The sequence below is a fragment of the Amblyomma americanum genome, chromosome 4, assembly GCF_052857255.1.
Source record: "Amblyomma americanum isolate KBUSLIRL-KWMA chromosome 4, ASM5285725v1, whole genome shotgun sequence".
Lineage (NCBI taxonomy): Eukaryota > Metazoa > Arthropoda > Arachnida > Ixodida > Ixodidae > Amblyomma > Amblyomma americanum.
In genome coordinates this window covers 128,164,345-128,182,369 of record NC_135500.1, presented here as the reverse complement: position 1 = coordinate 128,182,369, position 18,025 = coordinate 128,164,345, and the positions used below count along the sequence as shown (strand labels likewise).

The window sequence follows — 18,025 nt, the reverse complement described above, 5'->3', positions numbered from 1 at the left end:
GTGAGAGATAAAGCAGCATCAGCAACAGCTCGAAAACAAGGCAGAACTTTTCCAGATCGAATGTGGCTTGTACAAACAGCCTAAAAAGTACACTATGGAAGCCTGCATTGAGACATTTGTTTTGATTAACCCACTTACTGCAAACTCTGGGGCAAAAGGAACTAATGCTGCACAAGTCATGTTCATCATATTTTGAAATTGTGGCTACAACTAAGGTTATGTCTGCCTGAATAGCTGGCGCACGGTACCACCCAATATGAAAGCAGGGAGTTTAGAGCAGTTTGGTGCAATTTTCTCAGTTGTCACAGGGGTGGGGGGGTTCAATGCCTAACCTAAAAGCAACACATGGGCTATGAGGGACATCATAGTGGAGAGCTCTAGATTAATTTAGACCCACCTGGTGTTCTTTAATGCGCCACCTACCTTCAACAATGATGGAAATAATTTTCACCGAGTTATACCATTTTACAATACAAGAAGTGACATACCCCCAAACCTTGTGAAGAATAAACAGTCAGCGTGTGTGTTTTTTAGCTAATCATTTATTACAATTCACTGCTCAGAAGGCATGCTCCTGATGATGTCAGAGTCACCTGTAAAAAGGAAAACAGAAAGAAACACACTCAGTCCATGGAATAAAACAAAATATGCAAGTTTACACATAAAATATGGCTCACATGCTCCAAATGTTCCTTCAATAAAACTGAAGGTGGCTGTTGCAATTCAACATTAGGTCGTGCCACATAGCCTCGCTTGAAAAATGGTGCCTATTTTACACAAGTGCCCCCGTAGAGAATGCGTGATCTCCCCAATAATTCCTCTGTGTACAGTCCTGCACTCACTGTGGTGACCACACTTACACGAGGAAGTGCCCAGAGTGATGCTGTCATTACTCAAAACTAATTTTTCTTTTCTGCAACTGCTATTAACATTGCTTTCAAAAGGTGCCTGTATTATAAGTCTTCAGATTGAAGGAGGGTACACCAGCATCTTATCTCACGAGGTCATAAATATCTGTACAGTCCAAAGCAAACAAAATCCATATACAGAAGCATGAGATATGCATTCACACGGATCTATTTACAGCTGACAGGAATAATGTACGGCCATACGGCCCCCGCTCACTACTCGTGGTGTGTACTGTGCGACTGGCAATGGTGGTGATGATGATGTGCGGGCAGAGCTTCGTGCTCGAGGGTGCATAGTTGTGGCTTACACATTTTTATCTTCTGAAATTCTGCCCACTGTCGACAATGCACCCTAACCAGGAATTTTTGCAAATTTGTACCATCCCATTGTTCTGCCGTTCCTACTGATGTCTGCAACTATACATATATATAGATGCTAAATCCAAGATATTTCACAGAATTACAGAAAACTAGGGGCACTGTATATAGCCAATTTTATTATGACCTCAGAATGCCACAACCATGGCTTGGTTAAACATGTTATATTGACAACACAGTGCTACTAATAGAAACTTAGTAGCAAAGTCTATTAAAGTGAATTAGTGCATGGAGCCACAGCTGCTGCAGTGAGAACTTATAAAACCAAAACTGCTGGTACATACTGCTGCACAACCTGCAGATGCACTTGCACAATCATGTGAACATATCCAAACCTATCACATATGCAAACATGTTTGGCCTCACAAATGTTCACATAGTGAGGCAGCTCCACAGAAGCAAAGGGGTTACAAAAATGCTTCATTTGAAGGGGTTGCCCAGTCTTATAATTTAGAGAGTCTACGTGCAGCAGCAGCATGGGCACCTTGCTCGGGAGCAACACAAGGATTCGGAGAACGAAATACAATTGTGGGTGCAATGTAGGGGCAGTGTGTTTCACTATGCCAGTAACTGTTGAAGCCTACCTGGATCAGTGATGCTGAGACAACAGACACGGTAGTACTTTCCACACGCTGTGCCCAGCTCAATGTTGTTCCCCGTGTAGTGATGGACACCAGTCTTGGCCAGCATGGCGTAGTACTCGATCTCGCTTTTCCTGCAATGCATGAGGTAAACCAATAAAGTTTGGAAAGGAGAAGAGCAGTGGGGAGGTGTATAGTTCCCCACTGTGCATTCTAGACAGCAAATGCACAATAATGGAAGCTCAGCATCCATCCAAGTCTATGCTTTCAGAGGCATATTTTGCTCATGCGCTGAGGACCATTATGCAAGGACAACTTTTTATGTACTGCAACTGCTGTTACTAAGAGCTCAACTCATAAAAAAAAAAAGAAATGAAATGGTAAATTTTTGTACACACTGCACTGATACCAACATCCAGAAGTTGCTATCAGAACCATTATGATTTGCTCAAAATCTACAATGATACAAACTTTACAATATGCTGGGCTCTTCCCACAGCATAACAGGTGCCTGCTACACATTGCTACTTCGCAGCACTGAACTTCTTGAAACATGGCTCCACTCTGCAGCTGTTCACAGCTCAGTGCTAAAAATAGACACCGTCTACCTGTTGCTTCTGTTCTGGCTGCTAAATGTCAAACTTGTGCGCTTTAGGCAACCACTACTGTACAAAATACATTAATTCAACTCTGTCAAAATTGCTACCCACCGCTTCTACACTGTTGTTTCTATTGTGCCGCGTTCCAGTTTGCTCCCTTAACTTATTCGCTCGCTACTGCGAAAAAATGACAGATTCTGAGTGTTTTAAAATAAATATTTTTTCAAGGAGTGCTAAGTGCACTGCGCAATGCAATCAAACTAGCATATTGGTTGTACTTATAAGTTTGCCTATACTCCATTTCATACACAGCAGGCAACGCTGCGGAAGTAGTGCGTCCGCAAAATCATATTTCTCCGCCACGTATCATTCGTCCTTCTCGAAGCCTCGGTGAGTGATTGGACGAAAACAAACAGCGGTATAAAACGAAGCGGTAGTACTGAAAATTAAGGCCGAAGCTGTGAGGCGCTCAATACTCGGACCCTCTTGCTGTAATTTTCACTGAGTGCGAACTACTTTTTAGGCGATGATGGGGTGAGGGCAATTCACCCTACCAGCCGATCAGACCGCCACAGTCATTTGTGCTTCTCCAAGTCTCGATGAGTTGGAAAACAAAAATGTGGCAGAGGTAAAACGAAGAGCAGAAGATCGCCATTCACGACACTAAATATCTTATTAAACGAAATATGCTTGTGCTCACTTTGCTAGTAGTGCGAACTATTTTTTGGGCGCGGACTTAATAAGCGCTAACAGGCGTGCTAGCTTTGGCAGCATTGCCTGCTATGTATGAAACGGAGTATGGTATCCTACATTGTAAGCCAACTCAAAGGTCGGTGTTGAGAAAAATATTTCCACCAAATGAAAGGGTGATTCTGAAGTGAAATAAACATGATAGTAAAAAATATTTTCTTTTTTAAAATTTCTGAAGTTTTGGCATACTTGGGTAAAAAGGAACTATGACCATAGCAAAAGAAAAAAAATAGGAATACAGGACTAATTTCTGCCCATGAAGCCAAACTCATCCATTGGGCACACGACAGGTGTAACATTGCGGAAAGAGAGAGAGAGAGAAAGAGCAATGAGATGCATATATACTCCACAACAGCAACCTCTGGGTGTTTTGTTTGCAGACCTGAAGTGCATCCCACGAATGCCTTCCCCAGCCCATGATCTAAGGCTCCACTTTGTGGGCATGTTGATTAATGTCATGAGCATACAATGTTGATGAATTCTGGGAGCAGCTGAATTTAAAAAGTGGCACCCAGAATGAACTGGTGGGCCAGTCACCTGTGGATTGCTGAACAAAAATGCACCGCTATGGCTGCCAACACTACTGCACTTCAATCTTCTCGGGTAATAGTCAAGGAGTGGAAATGTGGAAGCAACCAGCCACAAAAGAAGCACAACGGCAGTGGCACACAACAGCAGCATGAAGCAAGAAAAAGAATGCAAGGCTGAGGAAACTAGGCATGAGGAAACTGATGAGGAAACTAGGCATGCAACTAAGGCTGACCCAGAGTGGTGTATGCGCGAGCAGGAAAATTGGTACAACCAGGCACTATGCAGATATCACATCCTGTCACTTTAGAACGCAGGTGGTTCCTTGAGCTGTCTGTCTTGTAAAGCATGCGCTTGCCATGTTCACTTCTGATAAGGTTGGCTCCAGTAACAGCAGTGCTGCCAAGGCTCAAGTTCAAAATGCATGCACTTGTATCACTGCAGGTAGCAGCAAGAATGGCACTTAATAGCAATATGGTACTAGATCACGTCAGCTACCCTTGTCAGCTTTTCTGCGCGCACGAAGTGAGCAAATGCCAGAGATCTGCCCTCCGCAACGAGTGGTAGCTTCTGCCACATGTTGCTGTTGCATTTGCACATATGTGCAACGCTGCCACAATCTGATATTTTTGTAAGGACATGTATAAGTTTTAAAGTTTTGCGCATTCGGCAAAGCATTCCCATCAGTGAACCCCAACAAAGCAACAAATGGAAGTGGCAACAGTACTGCAGCACTGTGAAGGAACCTACGAAGAACATCTGTAGAATGCAAACACACTGATCTCACAGGAAAAATCATTTTGTATTCAGTAATGCAGGAAAAAATGGCATGCTGCCAGAAGGAAGGTTCGCCGGCTCCCCATCTTTCTTAATTAAATGGTGTGTGAAACTCTCCAAAGTAGGAAACAAAACTGAAAAACCACCTGTGCTACGGCCAAGCTGTTTGCTACAGTGCTGGCTTCGAATGCTGAAAAGTATGTAAAGAACCTACAGGCTCATATATTTCACCAGTGTGCATGCTGCTGAAATACCCCTTGTCTATGAATGATACCAGTTGGCAGAGCTCAGGCAGTGTAGTATATTGCCTTAAAGTAGAAGCATGCACATCACCCAGTTAGCAGAAATTAGTCCCCTAATTCAACATCAGGAACCTACCGGGAGCCCTCAACCTGCTGTTATTGCCACCTCATGAATCGGCATTCATAAATCATGAATCAGTATTCTATACTGTTTCATACACATGGCGCAGTACTGTCAAAGCTAGCACGGCTCTTCGAGCTGGCTACGTGCAAGCCCGAAAAGTAGTTTGTCATATGCCCAAAGGACAGACAAGCACTTGTGTTGTGGCGAACTCCTGTACTGCGACTAGCAATGTTTTGCACAAGTTTAGACCCGCCCCTTACAGAGAGCTCGAGAAGAGTTCCATGCAGTGGAGTGACACATGGCAGGCATATCATTTACTCCAAACTCCACCCACACCCAAAAAGTAGTCCCCCAGTGAAAAGTATAATCTGAGGGTTCAGTAAATGATGGCTGGCTGTCTTGTCCACGATTTGCAGTGCCAAGCCTGTACCACTCCTAGCGAGGCTTTGAGAAGTATGAGTGATATGCGGCAGAGTGATGTGCTTTTGCAGGTGCACTACTTGCGTAGCCTCCGAAATGTTGCAGACTAAGTGTGAAGCAGTATACATAGGTTTGCACATTGCAAATGTACCAGTATTTTAGTGAGTTTAGTTTGGTTTAGCATATGGTGGTTTAACGCCCCAAAGCGACTCTGGCTATGAGGGATGCTGTAATGAAGGGCTCGGAAATTTTTCGACCACGTGGAGTTCTTTAACGTGCACCGACATTGCACAGTACACGAGCCTCTAGCATTTCGCCCCCACCGAAATGTGACTGCCACAGTTGGGATCGAACGCGCGTCTTTCGGGTCAACAGCCGAGCGCCACAGCCATTGAGACACCATGGCGGCACCATAGTTAGTGTATGCTGCTTCTCTCAGCTGCTAGCTGTGCATACATGACGCATGCACATGCAGTTTGCACCTGGAAGACAAGCTTATGCAAGCAGTAATGCAGTAATGGTAACCTATAATGTTCCTTCTTGGCTTCGGAACGCTTACCTGAACGATCGCCGCGATACACATGCGGTAAAGCTGTATCTAATATTTCACCTTTTGTGGACTACTGTCACCAATGAACACACAAACACACACAAAAGTGCGCACAACGCTGCAGTTTAAATGTATTTATAAATTAACCAGTGGAAACTATGAAGCGAGCAACTGCTGCATTGAGGAGATTGCGCATGACGTTCTGACCACACACTTGCCCCACAATGCGTCAGACCGCAGCACCATGCCGTGCTCACATTTCTGAAACCCTGTGAAGCAAAAAATGACTGGTTTACCTAAGCGGAGGCGTGTTGTTGGCGATGATGATAAGCTTCGCCTTGCCCTGCCGCAACGTCTTGATGGTCTGCTTGTGGCCCAAGACGTACTTGCCAGACTTCATCACCAGGGCCAGCCTCGAGTTGATGCTCTCGAGAGCCTTTTTCTGCAGTGGCGGAAAGATACTGGCATGTGGCATGTGCTTGCTGCTGACATCCACCGCGCTGTGAAACCACTTCCCTTCCCCCCCACTTTATAGCTAACGCTCGCCTGCCGAACCAGGTCCCAAAACAAAATGACGGGTCGATTCCCGAATGCCTTCCACGCCGTCATAGATGAAGGCATGAACCGAAGCTCATGTCACGCCTGTGGCAAAAAAGCTACACCGTTGTACTATTGACACTAGCTACTTTAAACAGCTCGTTGCTTAGAAGGTGCAGAACTATAAGGTAATACCGTGCAAAGCACCGCAAGACTTTAGCTCGGTGACCAATCTCGATCTACATGACAAATCGCTCGTCCTAATGAAACGCGCCGGCTGACCGGCAGCTCGACCTGCCGCAGCATATTATGCCACGCAGATATATTTCATATTACCACAACGCGACTACATAACCATTGACAGAGAACTAACAAAAGGACACACAAAAAAGCATTCATCGCTGCTACGTCAACGGCGGCCGCCAAAAGTGAGATGTAGCGGATGCGTGCAGCATGGAGTTAGGTTTAACTCACCTGTTTCTTTTGAGCGACCATCGTGAAGCCGCGCGTGGGTCCGCTAATCTGCAACAAAAACACTGCTGATGAGATGCTCCACAGACGTTACATCAAAAGTTTAAAGGTCTGAAGCGGTAAAAGAATATTAAAATATTGACACAAACGGCACACTCAATGCGCCGACACTCACACCACGTTGCCAAAGCAGGCAAAAAGAACCGTAAATGAACTCTCGACACCAAGACGATCAAAATGAAAGTCTAATGTAATCAAAATGACATTGCTTCTACGACTAACTATAATTAACAATTAACGCTTAAATAATAAATTAATTTTGTACTTGTATTTGCGCATTTGTTGAGCTAAATTGAATGCGCTTCGTTGGAGAGTAGCGTATAGCGTCGCCATGGCAGCTGTTCGTGATTGTTGCTGTTGTGATGTGCTGTTTTGATCGGTGATCGGCAGGTTTCATGACCGCTTTCACTCGATCACATTGAAAACGATACTCCCAGCGCTGCACAAGGCGGTCATCATGTTCATTTACTTGAGCAAGAAGGTGAGCCCGCTCTTACAACTTTTTTCCCACGGTCCTTCGGGTTCAGGTGAATGACACTTGTTCACAGCAGTTAGCGCGAGCGTACAATACAATACACTGAAGCCAAGGCACCGTTTTGGGAACCGCTGCTGTGCAAGGACGTCCTGCGCTCTGCGCGCTGAACGCGATTTTTCGTGTATTCAATTTGGTCGCGCCACTTGTTGAGAGAGCTCCGCAAAAAAGAAAACGTTTCTTATTTCAGCTGTGCACAGCAAGAATTAACTTGTGTCAACACTCTGGGAGTGGCGTACCAGCTGAGCGTCAGTGGCAGGTTAAGTTCGTGAGGCTTAAAAGAAACAAAAACGAATAATCACTGGAGAAACGGCATCAGCTGCCTCCAAGAAAGGATTGCATTCGTGCCTGTGAGCTCCTAGTAGGCTGTTTTATGCAGCGCCCATATGCATCAAAGCTTAAATGTAAAAAAAAAAAAAACTCCCAACTTAAGCAACCCTGCAATGAAAAAAAAAAACTACTTTGCATAGTTTGCAAGTGATCTGTCAGCGCGTCTTTGGTCCATGAAAGGGAGGCGCATGCGCGAAACAGATCAGCTGTATAATTTGTGAACTGGCGGTTATTTACGTTGCTTTTGTTTTTATTTATGCTACAGATTGCCATCCCCAACAACACAAGAATTCAGTGTTTGGCATGGAACAGAGAGCACGGTTACATTGCTTGCGGGGGTGACAACGGCCTACTGAAAGTTTTAAAGTTGGAAACAGGTAATGGAAGATTGTTTTCTACCTTTATTTTATATTTTTATTTACTTCATGATATTTGCTTTCACACCACAAGCTACACAGACATTCAGGGCTTTTTGCAAGACCATTTATTCTCCATTTAAACTTGTGGAGACACCAAAATTTTCATAGTGTATTTTTCTCTCGAACGATACGTAATGCATTAGTAAACATGAGTCGCCATGTGAAATCCACCTACGCTTGCAACCGAACTTATAAATTTATCCTTTGATACAGTTTTGGTTTCGGTTTCAGCAGTTGAAAGATAGTTGCGACGTCACAAGTGAGCACCAGATCACGTGAGGCATACAGAAACTGCAATATAAAGCTCCTTGTTCACTTGCACCCATTCCGGCTTTTGGGGCAGTTTAGCGTAAGAGTTTAGAATGAATTAAAACAACAAAGCATCGTTCATATTGTAGTTTTTGTATCGTTCTTGTGATCTCATGCTCACTTGTGACGTGGCAACCAACTGGTAACTCATACCAAAACTGAAGCTACAGAGGACCAAAAAAAAAATTCAATTTCAAAGTATTTATTGAGCGCTGGCGAATTACACGTGATCCACATTTACAATACGCATCATCGCAGTCTAATAACACACTCCGAAAAATCTGGTGTCTCCACACCTAGGTATAGATGTTAGCTTTCCAAGTGTTTAGAGTGGTGAAATTTGAGCCAGCACTCAAACACTTCAGTTATGTCATCTGCTGCACTGACACCAGGACTTAGGAAATCTCTAAATGTTTGCATGTAGGGTGATATCAAAAACAGAATGTCAAGAAGCTACTGAACCAGAGCAGGAAGACAAAAATATTTCTTGTTGCCGCGTTGTCAGTTTCTTGTTTGCTATGGAGAGCCACATTTGATGTGAACATGCTTTGTCATGTTTGGAGATGAACTAATACACTGATTTAACATGAATTTGATTTCTAAATGCTAGCAGCACTTTTCCTGTGGAACCCTCAAGGTGATATGGATATTTTTTGTACGACATATTAATGCATTAAAGTTATTCTGAAGATCTTTTTGAAACGCTTTTTCTGCACTTACAAGGTAGCCTTCTCACTTTGGACGGCTGACCGGGCAAGTTGGCTACTGCTTTGTTTCTGCCTTGTAAAACCAGAAAGCACATGACCCATTTGTAGTTTCTGCTGTTGTTGTGCCTTGGTGCTGCTTTCCCACAGAGCTTTCTTATGATCTATGAGCAAGTTTTAGCTCTGCAGTGGGCACTGCCAAAATGGTAATTGGAAATTAGTTTTTGGGGAAAGGAAATGGCACAGTATCTGTCTCACATATTGGGAGACACCTGAACCTTGCCCTATGGGAAGGGATAAAGGAGGGAGTGAAAGAAGAAAGGAAGAAAGAGGTGCCATAGTGGAGGGCTCTGGAATAATGTCTATTTTTAACACATAGCACAGCACATGGACGCCTTAGTGTTTGGCCTCTGTGGAAGGACCTTACACAAAATTGGGCCATTGGGGCATGTTCCCATTGACAAGCTCTTTTCCATGCATCATAGTTTTTGCTATCTGCCCCATCACAGTTTATCTTAGACCTGTGCCACATGGACACAACAAATAGCAGTAAATGCTTAAGGCCGTAAGTTTGTTAATGCTATCTTCGGAGTTGGTGCTACACGTCGACATTTAATGTCAATATATGAAAGTCACGATTACAGCAACGCCTGAAAGTCAATCAATTTCACCTGAATATAAACAGTGCTAATGAGCGCAATATCTTGGCAAAGTAGTTCATACAGAATTTAAGAATTATTTTGAAGAAAATGCCACTGTCCTTGCTCGATAAGTAAAAAAAGTGATCATAAAAGCGCTCGTCAGCACACGCTCATAGTATCTGTCAGAAGTTAAAAATGGTGCACTTCACATCGAAAATGCAGTAGAGATACGTAATCTGGCTGAAACCTATAGATAAATCATTTGCTGCTGGATAGGAAGTTGTTACTAACAAAAGTTGCATGCAAAGTTGTACTAGCAAGGTGGAACGGGGACGAGAGTACGCATTGCTCGGGCGATTGAGTTGTGGGAAACTCAGTACCTTGTGAATGGCAGTAAGACTAATGCAATTAAAATTATATGTGTGGCACTGCATGAGTGGCGTTAAAATTTAAGGCAGTAAGGACTTAATAGCATTCAGTTTGTCCTTGTGGCATGGGTATTAGTTGCTGTAGGACTGTTTCAAAGCCTCTGTCATCAGAAATTTTTGAACAGTCAGCATCATTACAGCCACCACAATCACTGTACCCGGTAGGCGGTTTCGTATAGAGATAACTGTTGGTTTGTTAAGTGAACTACTGATGTCAAATAGGAGTATTTCTCCCGGCTTCTCTTACTATCCAGTCCTGAAACGAGAAATCTGAAATGAGTGAATTGGCTTGGCTTATCTCCAAATAGCAAAACCTGAAAGTACCGTCCTGGCAAGGAAGACATTTTGCTCGGAGTGAGTGGTTCACTCTCTGGTAGATTTTGCCTCAACACGGAACCTTGTCATTGTTTACAAAATGCTTTTTGGAGAAAGATGTATTTCTTTGTGTCATGACTGGTAACGCTGTCTCTGCCTTTCCATGGCATTACAAAAAATCCTGTGGTCACTCGCAGCGCTTTTACTGAATAATAAATGCATAGCCTTTGCTAAAGCTATGCAGCCCACCGTCTCTGCTTGTGTGCTATACCGGCTCATTTTGCACTGTAAGCATTCCACATCTCTTGAAGGTGAGAGTAACTCTTACCCTTTCTACTGATAAGCTTAGGGCTTCCTGGTCTGATGGAGAGCCCTGCTGCGTAGCTTAGAAACACACTGCCGTGGCCTGTATTGTGATGCTTATAACATTCCAAAAAGACTTTGCACCTGCTGATTGGGTTTTTGTAAGCAAGGCTTTTCAGTTTGGGCAATATGAATGAGGCTTAGCCTTTGATTTAGTGCTCTAGCACTAGAGCCCTCGCTTGCCGATTTCACCATTGTGAGTTTGGTCGGTTGCACAGTGCCCATCGTGCCCAGGTTGCTTGGGAGGAGCAACCTGGGTCTTGCAAGCCTCACCAATGGCAGGTGCTGCCATCACAGGGCAGTGGCTATCGCTTAACCGCTATGCCAGAAGTGGCATGAGGACTCCTAGCGATCTATGAATGTGAAATAGAGAATGACCAGTTTCGCCTATGTGGGCATTAGCCCATTAAAGCCATCTCGTCATACCCTTCAGGTGGACCTTAGATACGATTTTGCCAATCTTTGTCTGAAGCCTGCTTGACCTTAAAAACCCAGCCTCGAACAAAAACAAAAAAAAAGGCGCCCATGGGCTGTGCCATGTCAGTGCAAGTTAAAGATCCCGAAGTGGTCGAAATTACCCAGACCTCCCCACCCCATTCTTCCTTCCTTCTTTCACACCCTCCTTTATTCCTTCTCTTATGATGGGGTTCAGGTGTCCACAGAGATATGTGAGACAGTTACTGTGCCATTTCCTTTCCTCAAAAACCAATTTTCTAGGCACCTAATTTGTATTTGGCTTAAGTGTGCTAAATCTTTCACCATTTTCTTTATGACTACTTGAGAATTTTTTAATTACTCTGTTATGACCCAATGACCTAATTTTCAGCAACAACCAGGCAGACCTCCCCTGTATTCATTAAAGTCTCTCTCTCTCTCTCTCTCTAATTTTCAGAGAAAGATGGGAAAGTCAGGGGCCTTGCTGCTCCGAGCAACCTGTCAATGAACCAGACACTGGAAGGACACAGTGGTAAGAGCTAAAGATATGCAGACAAGTGTTCTTTGTTTTTATTTTGTAGTTTCCACTTTGGACTTTGAATTTTCATGTTGTGGCACTAACCTACCCAAAATATTCCTGTGAGTCCTTGTGGCATGCTTCAAACAGGCAAACTAGAACAGATGTATAGATAAGAAATAGGTTAAAGATCGTGAGGACTGAAGAGCGGGCTTGTTGGTAGCACATCTTTACAGAACAGCACGACAAAAACATGGACAACCCTGTTTTTGCCGCGCTTTCCTATTAATTTATTTGGTTTTCTTTTTGTGATGTGGGAAAGATGCTTCTAGTTTTTATGGAAAGCTAGAATTTAGAGAAAGTGATGGCATTGTTGAAAACTTACAGAAGGCATTTTTTATGAGTCCACAAGGTCAAGCTAGAAACCTTGATTTCCCTGTTATTGATTGGCACATTTTGCCCACTGCCTTCTTTACAACTAGCAGCAAGTGACAGCTCTGCATCATATTTCAGGAGTCGTACAGGTCGTGGCTTGGAATTCACAGTTTCAAAAGCTGACATCAAGTGATCAAAATGGACTCATCATAGTGTGGATGCTATATAAAGGTTTGATTCAGAATATACACTTGCTTCCGTAAAAATCTTTTCTGTACACTTAAAGTGAGCAATCACTGTATACAAGTTCTTTTTTGTTTTTAGGATCATGGTATGAAGAAATGATCAACAATAGGAACAAGTCGCTCGTTCGAGGCATGGCATGGAATGCTGACGGCCAAAAAATCTGCATTGTTTACGATGACGGTAATCTTTTTTTATTTATTTATTTACTGTAAGTAAGTGCATGTGTGATGAACCAAAAGCTGCTTGCGCGCAACTTATGTTGTGAGCTAGGGCCATCCTCGTGTTTGCAGAGCTGTTATGTGCCTATTTTTTATCATTTCTTGCAGGTGCTGTGATTGTTGGCTCTGTAGATGGGAACCGTATATGGGGTAAAGAGCTGAAGAACCTTCATCTTCACTTGGTGGAGGTGAGTTCAGCTTATTTTTTCAGAAGGCTGCTGTTGTCCATTTAGACAGGAGCACTTTGTTAGTGTCTTACGGTCATAGTTCCCCTGGCCCCTTCCTTCTGCCTTCTTACAAATGTAGTCTTTCTAGTGCCTTCGTTCTTTCTTGTGTGTGCCGTTTTATGTGAGGCATATTTGTTCTTCTCATTGCGAGCTGTATCATCACTGCATTGCTGCCAGCTTGGCTTTTTTTGTAGAGGCCAAGCATCAATTTCTTGACACGATCTTTTGACACTTGTAAAATGTGATTGTGTTTACTGCCTGTTTCATCCAGTGGTCTCCCGATGGGAAGTTCTTGTTGTTTGGAATGCAGAATGGCGAAGTTCACGTTTACGAACAAGGGGGAAACGCTGTGGCAAGTACTATTTCTGCATAGTTATCATGAACTGTGATGGGCACTGCTCGTTGGAGTGGGCCCTGTTTTTGAAACAGTTGTCGAAAGAAACTATGGCTTGCTGTAATAAAACTTCGTGTCAGTTATTGAAGAACTATTTGAAAACTTGACAAAGGATTCGATTCATTTTGAATAATTTTGAACAGGCGCTATTTGATTTGCTATTCGAAAATATAGAATATTTGCGCACCCATGCCACTTATGTAAACCTGCATGAAATAGTTGTCAGAGTGCAGTTTTTGTAATGATCTAACGAGCACCAAGCACAGCATGCTCTCTTTATTTATTTTTATTAATTTATTTATTTACCAGTAGTGCTTTCAGGAAAAGTATATCCTTTGGAGGGGAGACGATAAACAAAGAAACATGTACGAAACGAATAAACAGTCTGACAGAAATGCTACCTGACATTTCAAATAAACTATCACACAACCCCATATAGTGTAAAAATGAATTTTAGTAAAGTTACCAAAGGTGTGTGGGGCTGAAGATGCTTTTGAGCATATCCAAAAGTTTCTGCTCTAACATTCACTGTAGATGGAACAGGGCGAAATGAGTTGAATGACTTAAGAGGAAGTCAGGCTGAGACGAGCGCTGCCTCACTAATAATTTTTTACTGAGCAGAATAAATTTTGTACATAAAAGTCCTGTAAAAGGAATAAATACTCCTTGAAAATATTTTGCACATGCGCTCTAGGCTCTGTATGGTCACAGGACTTTTATGCATAAAATTTGTTTCTGTAAATAAATAATTTGTTTGGAGTCGGCATTCATCTGTGTGTGCGTTCTTTTTTTGTCATTTGTCTCGTTTCATGCTGTTCTGTCCACAGTGAACTGTTACCAGCTTGTTGCTCCTGTTTTCCATCCTTCTTCAATGCTGTAACATCGCTGGTTACAACTGCTTTTTTACGATGATAGCTGTTAATGGCTTGGGCAGGGCATGTAATGCGAAGGCAAGATAACCGCTAGTCCTTAAGGGTAACGGAGTGTATTCCAAGAGAAGGCAAGTGTAGCAGGGGGCGGCAGAAAGTTAGGTGGGCGGATGAGATTAAGAAGTTTGTGCGGATACGGTGGCCGCAGCTGACAAAGGACAGTGTTAATTGGCGAGACATGGGAGAGGCCTTTGTCCTGCAGTGGGTGCAGTTAGGCTGATGATGATGATGATGCTGATGACTACCAATCCATGCTTGACTCACCCTCACATCTGCACCTTTTCTCCTGCAGTCTTGCATTTTTCTTGGTGCCAGTAGATATCTGTTTTACGGCGTTAGTTGTTGGCACTACTGTGTGAACTTTGTACCCACTTCTGATGTGTATATATACTACATTCTCGAGCATGGAGTGCACTAATACACATTCTAATTTTTTATAAGTGTGCTTAACTGAATTGAAATGTTCAGCATGCTCAGTATTTCAGTTAGAGGACCGCTATGACCTATATGTTTTTGTTGTCTTGCCTCTTACATCATACTGCCTCATAGCTTTCTGCTGGTAAGCTATGTTAGATGGAGGTTTGTTTTGGTTCAAACTGCTCCAAGATAAACATTTACTTGTTCCAAACTTGTTGGAAACAAGATGGCAAGCCCCGCACTTTCTTCCTTTACTTATTTTTTCTTTTTTCCTTCTTTGTCTCCTTGTTTGCATGTTTGGACCTATTAGAATAAAGACAACACTGACAGTGCTGGTGGTGTGTGTTGAAATGTAAGCGGGGATTTGACTAGGCTGGATGTGGCTTTTCTCACCCGTGCAGTCCAAGATATCACTGCCACTGCTGCACAGTTCCAGTGGGACCAAGCTGATTGGCATGCACTGGTACAACAGGTGTCTGCCCGAGCCAGGCTGCCCCGTCTTGGCCATTGGCTATGAGAACGGCAAGGTTCAGCTGATGTGCAACGAAAGTGATGACTGTACGTGCTCACGCAGCAGTGCATGGCTTTCGAATTGAACTGAATTTGTATTCATATCAGGAACAAAGGAATTGAAATGAGATAGTTTTAGGAGCGACTGTCTTAAAGGGGCACTGAGGGCAACTGGGGCTAATTTTTTGTGGCTTTATTATGTTTTTTTTTTGGTAGCAACAGGCAGATTTATTTGCGAAAATTTTGGAGTTGGAAAATATTCTTTCCTGCCACTGGATTCGAGCGATATTGATGATGACAGTGAGGGCGTTAGGGACGTGGTCACTGCCATTTGCAAGTGGATGGCTGCGTGGCTTAGCCTCAGAGATCTGTTATTCAAAAAGGAGTGGTGCCATCACAGTTATTTATTGGAACAGCTTAGGTTTAGGTTTTTCTGAGTCATAATTGGTAATGATGCATGCTCGTATTTTACAAAAGAAGGATAATGAACAGGTGATGGCATAGCAGTTGCAAAGGCTATTTCACTCTGTTGTTGCACAAAGAAAGAATCGGGGAAGAGTCTTGGTATGGAGGAATGGGTGAGTGACTTGGAAGTATATGGGCCTCTGCCATGAGACACACTTCCGTGAACAGAGGGCAAAAGTGGTGTGGAAAGAGAAATAAAAGATCTCATGAAACGCCTAAAGCTCTTACTTGAAACACATTTGCCTGTTTTGCTTAAAACTGAGTGTGAGCATGTTTTCTGTTTTCTAAAATTCATTTTATTACTTTTGTGCATTTGGTTGTATGATTTGGTTGAACAAGTAAAAATATAGCAGGACAGGTGATGTGGTTCAAACTTGCATTTGTTTTGCTTGGTTCCAACATTTTTGTACCGTTTTTTCAGCTCCACTTGTCTTGGACACAGACATGGTCTCCACATGCCTTCAGTGGAACCACGATGGGACTATGTTGGCTGTGACGGGAAAAAGCTATGGTTCGGAGAGTGAGAAGCGAAACATGGTCAAGTTCTTCAATCCCTATGGCCAGGTGAAGACTGAGGCTGCATGCAGTGAAACCCTGTTTGTAATTATGTTTTCTACTTGAATAATATGGTGTACTTAGGTAGACGTCAACTTAGCAGTGTTCAAGGGACATGCAAATTGCCTCACTGAATCAGGCCCCTCATGAAATAGGTGCATTCTTTAGCCTGCCAGCTATCTATAATGCATTCACACCTTTTGCATTAAGATTAAGAGACCTTTGAAATTGACCTTGCTTAATGAACCTTCAACCATTGCCATAGACACTACTCCTTACAAAAAAGCTCCTTGTTTTCTTTATTTCTTTTTGGTTTTAATTTAATCTTCTATTTAATCATACATGACATGTCATCTTTCTCACCAAATGTCTCTTGTCAGCTGTGAACTTTGCCACACAGGTATTTAGTTCAACGAACCGAATTTTCGGATGCAGATTTTTGTTCATGTATACGGCTTATGGTATTGCTAGGGGTCACAGATTTCGGTTTAAACTGAAAAAAAGAAAGGGAAAGATACACTGAATTTGTTCTCTTGAAATTTGGTTTTAACTGAGAAAGGTTGGTATCCTTGAGATATATACCACAGATTCTTGTATACTGAGCACGAATTACAAACAAGAGTGAATTAACAAAGTGTGGAAAAGCCAGGAGCGCAGTGAGACAGCGGAATTGTTGTATGCGGGGCGCAGACCGAAAGGCTCCGTACCTCGTCTACTAGCGTAGCGCTTTCTGCTCACACAATGTGATCACCTTACCAGAGCCATTACTTGGTTTAGCAGTTTTCACACGGCATGTAAGGGCATTGAAATCATCTGTAACCATAACAAGCGAACGTAAATTTGAACACAAATGCCACAAAAAAGTCATGTTCTCGCTTTGGCGACTGTTCAGTAGCACTTCCATTGCTGCTGTCATCATGTGGACTACTTGATTTGAGGCTCTCAGGCTCATTCTGGATTCCAGCCGCAGCCACTCTTTTTTTCTTTCTTTCTAAACCAAAACTTTGTTAAATGGACTATGCAATTGACATTACCTAAAGCAGACGAGAGATAGGCATTTCATCACTCGTCACCCCAGTGCAAGAATTTTTGAGCTAGCATCAATAACAGCGAAGATATAGACGATTAAAAATTACGCTCCTCCTCTCCCCCCTCAACTCGTACACGAGGAGCACCAGAAAAAATAAAGAGAACAGCTCTGGGACTGGGCCCCGCCCATGAATACGTGATCCGCTGACGTTTATTTTGCGACTTCCGGTTGTCGCTCCTAGCCTCCCAGCAGCAGCATCGGCGGCGTGGCGGCATCCCTTCGGTCTCTTCTCCTTCCTGGATTGCGGCGCGCGTCGGGTTTCTTTGCTTGTCGTCTGTTGTAGTTAGCAGTAATAAACCCAGACCTCGAGGTGCGACTGCTCGCCTTTACGGCCGCGATGGGCATCAAGCCCTATGCGAGCGCACGAAGAGCCGTGCGAGTGGCTCCGGAACTCCCGACAGAAGGAGGCGGCAGAGGAAAATTGAAACCATATGCGTGAAGGCAATGCCCTGGCTCGCGCTTGCCCGAGAGGCTCGCGCGGCGGCACGAGCAGACGAATTTCACGGCTACCGGAAGTGTGCCCGTGACGTCGTGGCTGCCGTGGCTCCAGCGAATGAGAGCGTGTGGTGGCCTGGCGACGTCATGGCACAGTGACGTCCTTGTTCCACAATTTTAGTTCCAAAATCGGTCACTACGAGTACACCAATCGGCCCGCGAATTTTGAAAAACACGGTTTTTAAA

General features: G+C 43.4%; 2 protein-coding genes across 2 annotated transcripts in view; one reads left to right on the top strand and one right to left on the bottom strand.

The window, feature by feature from the left end:
• Positions 1–522: 522 nt before the first annotated feature.
• On the bottom strand, positions 523–7,104 carry RpL30 (ribosomal protein L30). Its single transcript, XM_077661676.1, has 5 exons — positions 7,041–7,104; positions 6,869–6,916; positions 6,154–6,299; positions 1,871–2,001; positions 523–593 (listed from the first exon to the last, which is right to left on the bottom strand). The coding sequence occupies exons 2-5, from the start codon at positions 6,887–6,889 to the stop codon at positions 553–555; spliced, it is 339 nt and encodes a 112-aa protein (XP_077517802.1). The 5' UTR covers positions 6,890–6,916; positions 7,041–7,104; the 3' UTR covers positions 523–552.
• A 139-nt stretch (positions 7,105–7,243) lies between these two features.
• The window catches only part of Oseg4 (intraflagellar transport protein Oseg4), a 56,095-nt gene continuing 45,313 nt past the window's right edge, over positions 7,244–18,025 (top strand). The window contains exons 1-9 of the mRNA XM_077661675.1: positions 7,244–7,406; positions 8,053–8,164; positions 11,859–11,933; positions 12,432–12,524; positions 12,618–12,719; positions 12,866–12,945; positions 13,256–13,336; positions 15,126–15,282; positions 16,121–16,263. Of these exons, the coding sequence (XP_077517801.1) occupies positions 7,383–7,406; positions 8,053–8,164; positions 11,859–11,933; positions 12,432–12,524; positions 12,618–12,719; positions 12,866–12,945; positions 13,256–13,336; positions 15,126–15,282; positions 16,121–16,263 (867 nt within the window). The 5' untranslated portion in view covers positions 7,244–7,382. The remainder of the gene's footprint in view (positions 7,407–8,052; positions 8,165–11,858; positions 11,934–12,431; positions 12,525–12,617; positions 12,720–12,865; positions 12,946–13,255; positions 13,337–15,125; positions 15,283–16,120; positions 16,264–18,025) is intronic.

Coding starts and splice junctions, on each gene's coding strand:
- RpL30 (XM_077661676.1), bottom strand. CDS start 6,889: ATGGTCGCTCAAAAGAAACAG. Junction 6,300..6,868: donor TGGTCGCTCAAAAGAAACAG/GTGAGTTAAACC, acceptor CCGCCACTGCAG/AAAAAGGCTCTCGAGAGCAT. Junction 2,002..6,153: donor AACAACACGCCTCCGCTTAG/GTAAACCAGTCA, acceptor CATGCATTGCAG/GAAAAGCGAGATCGAGTACT.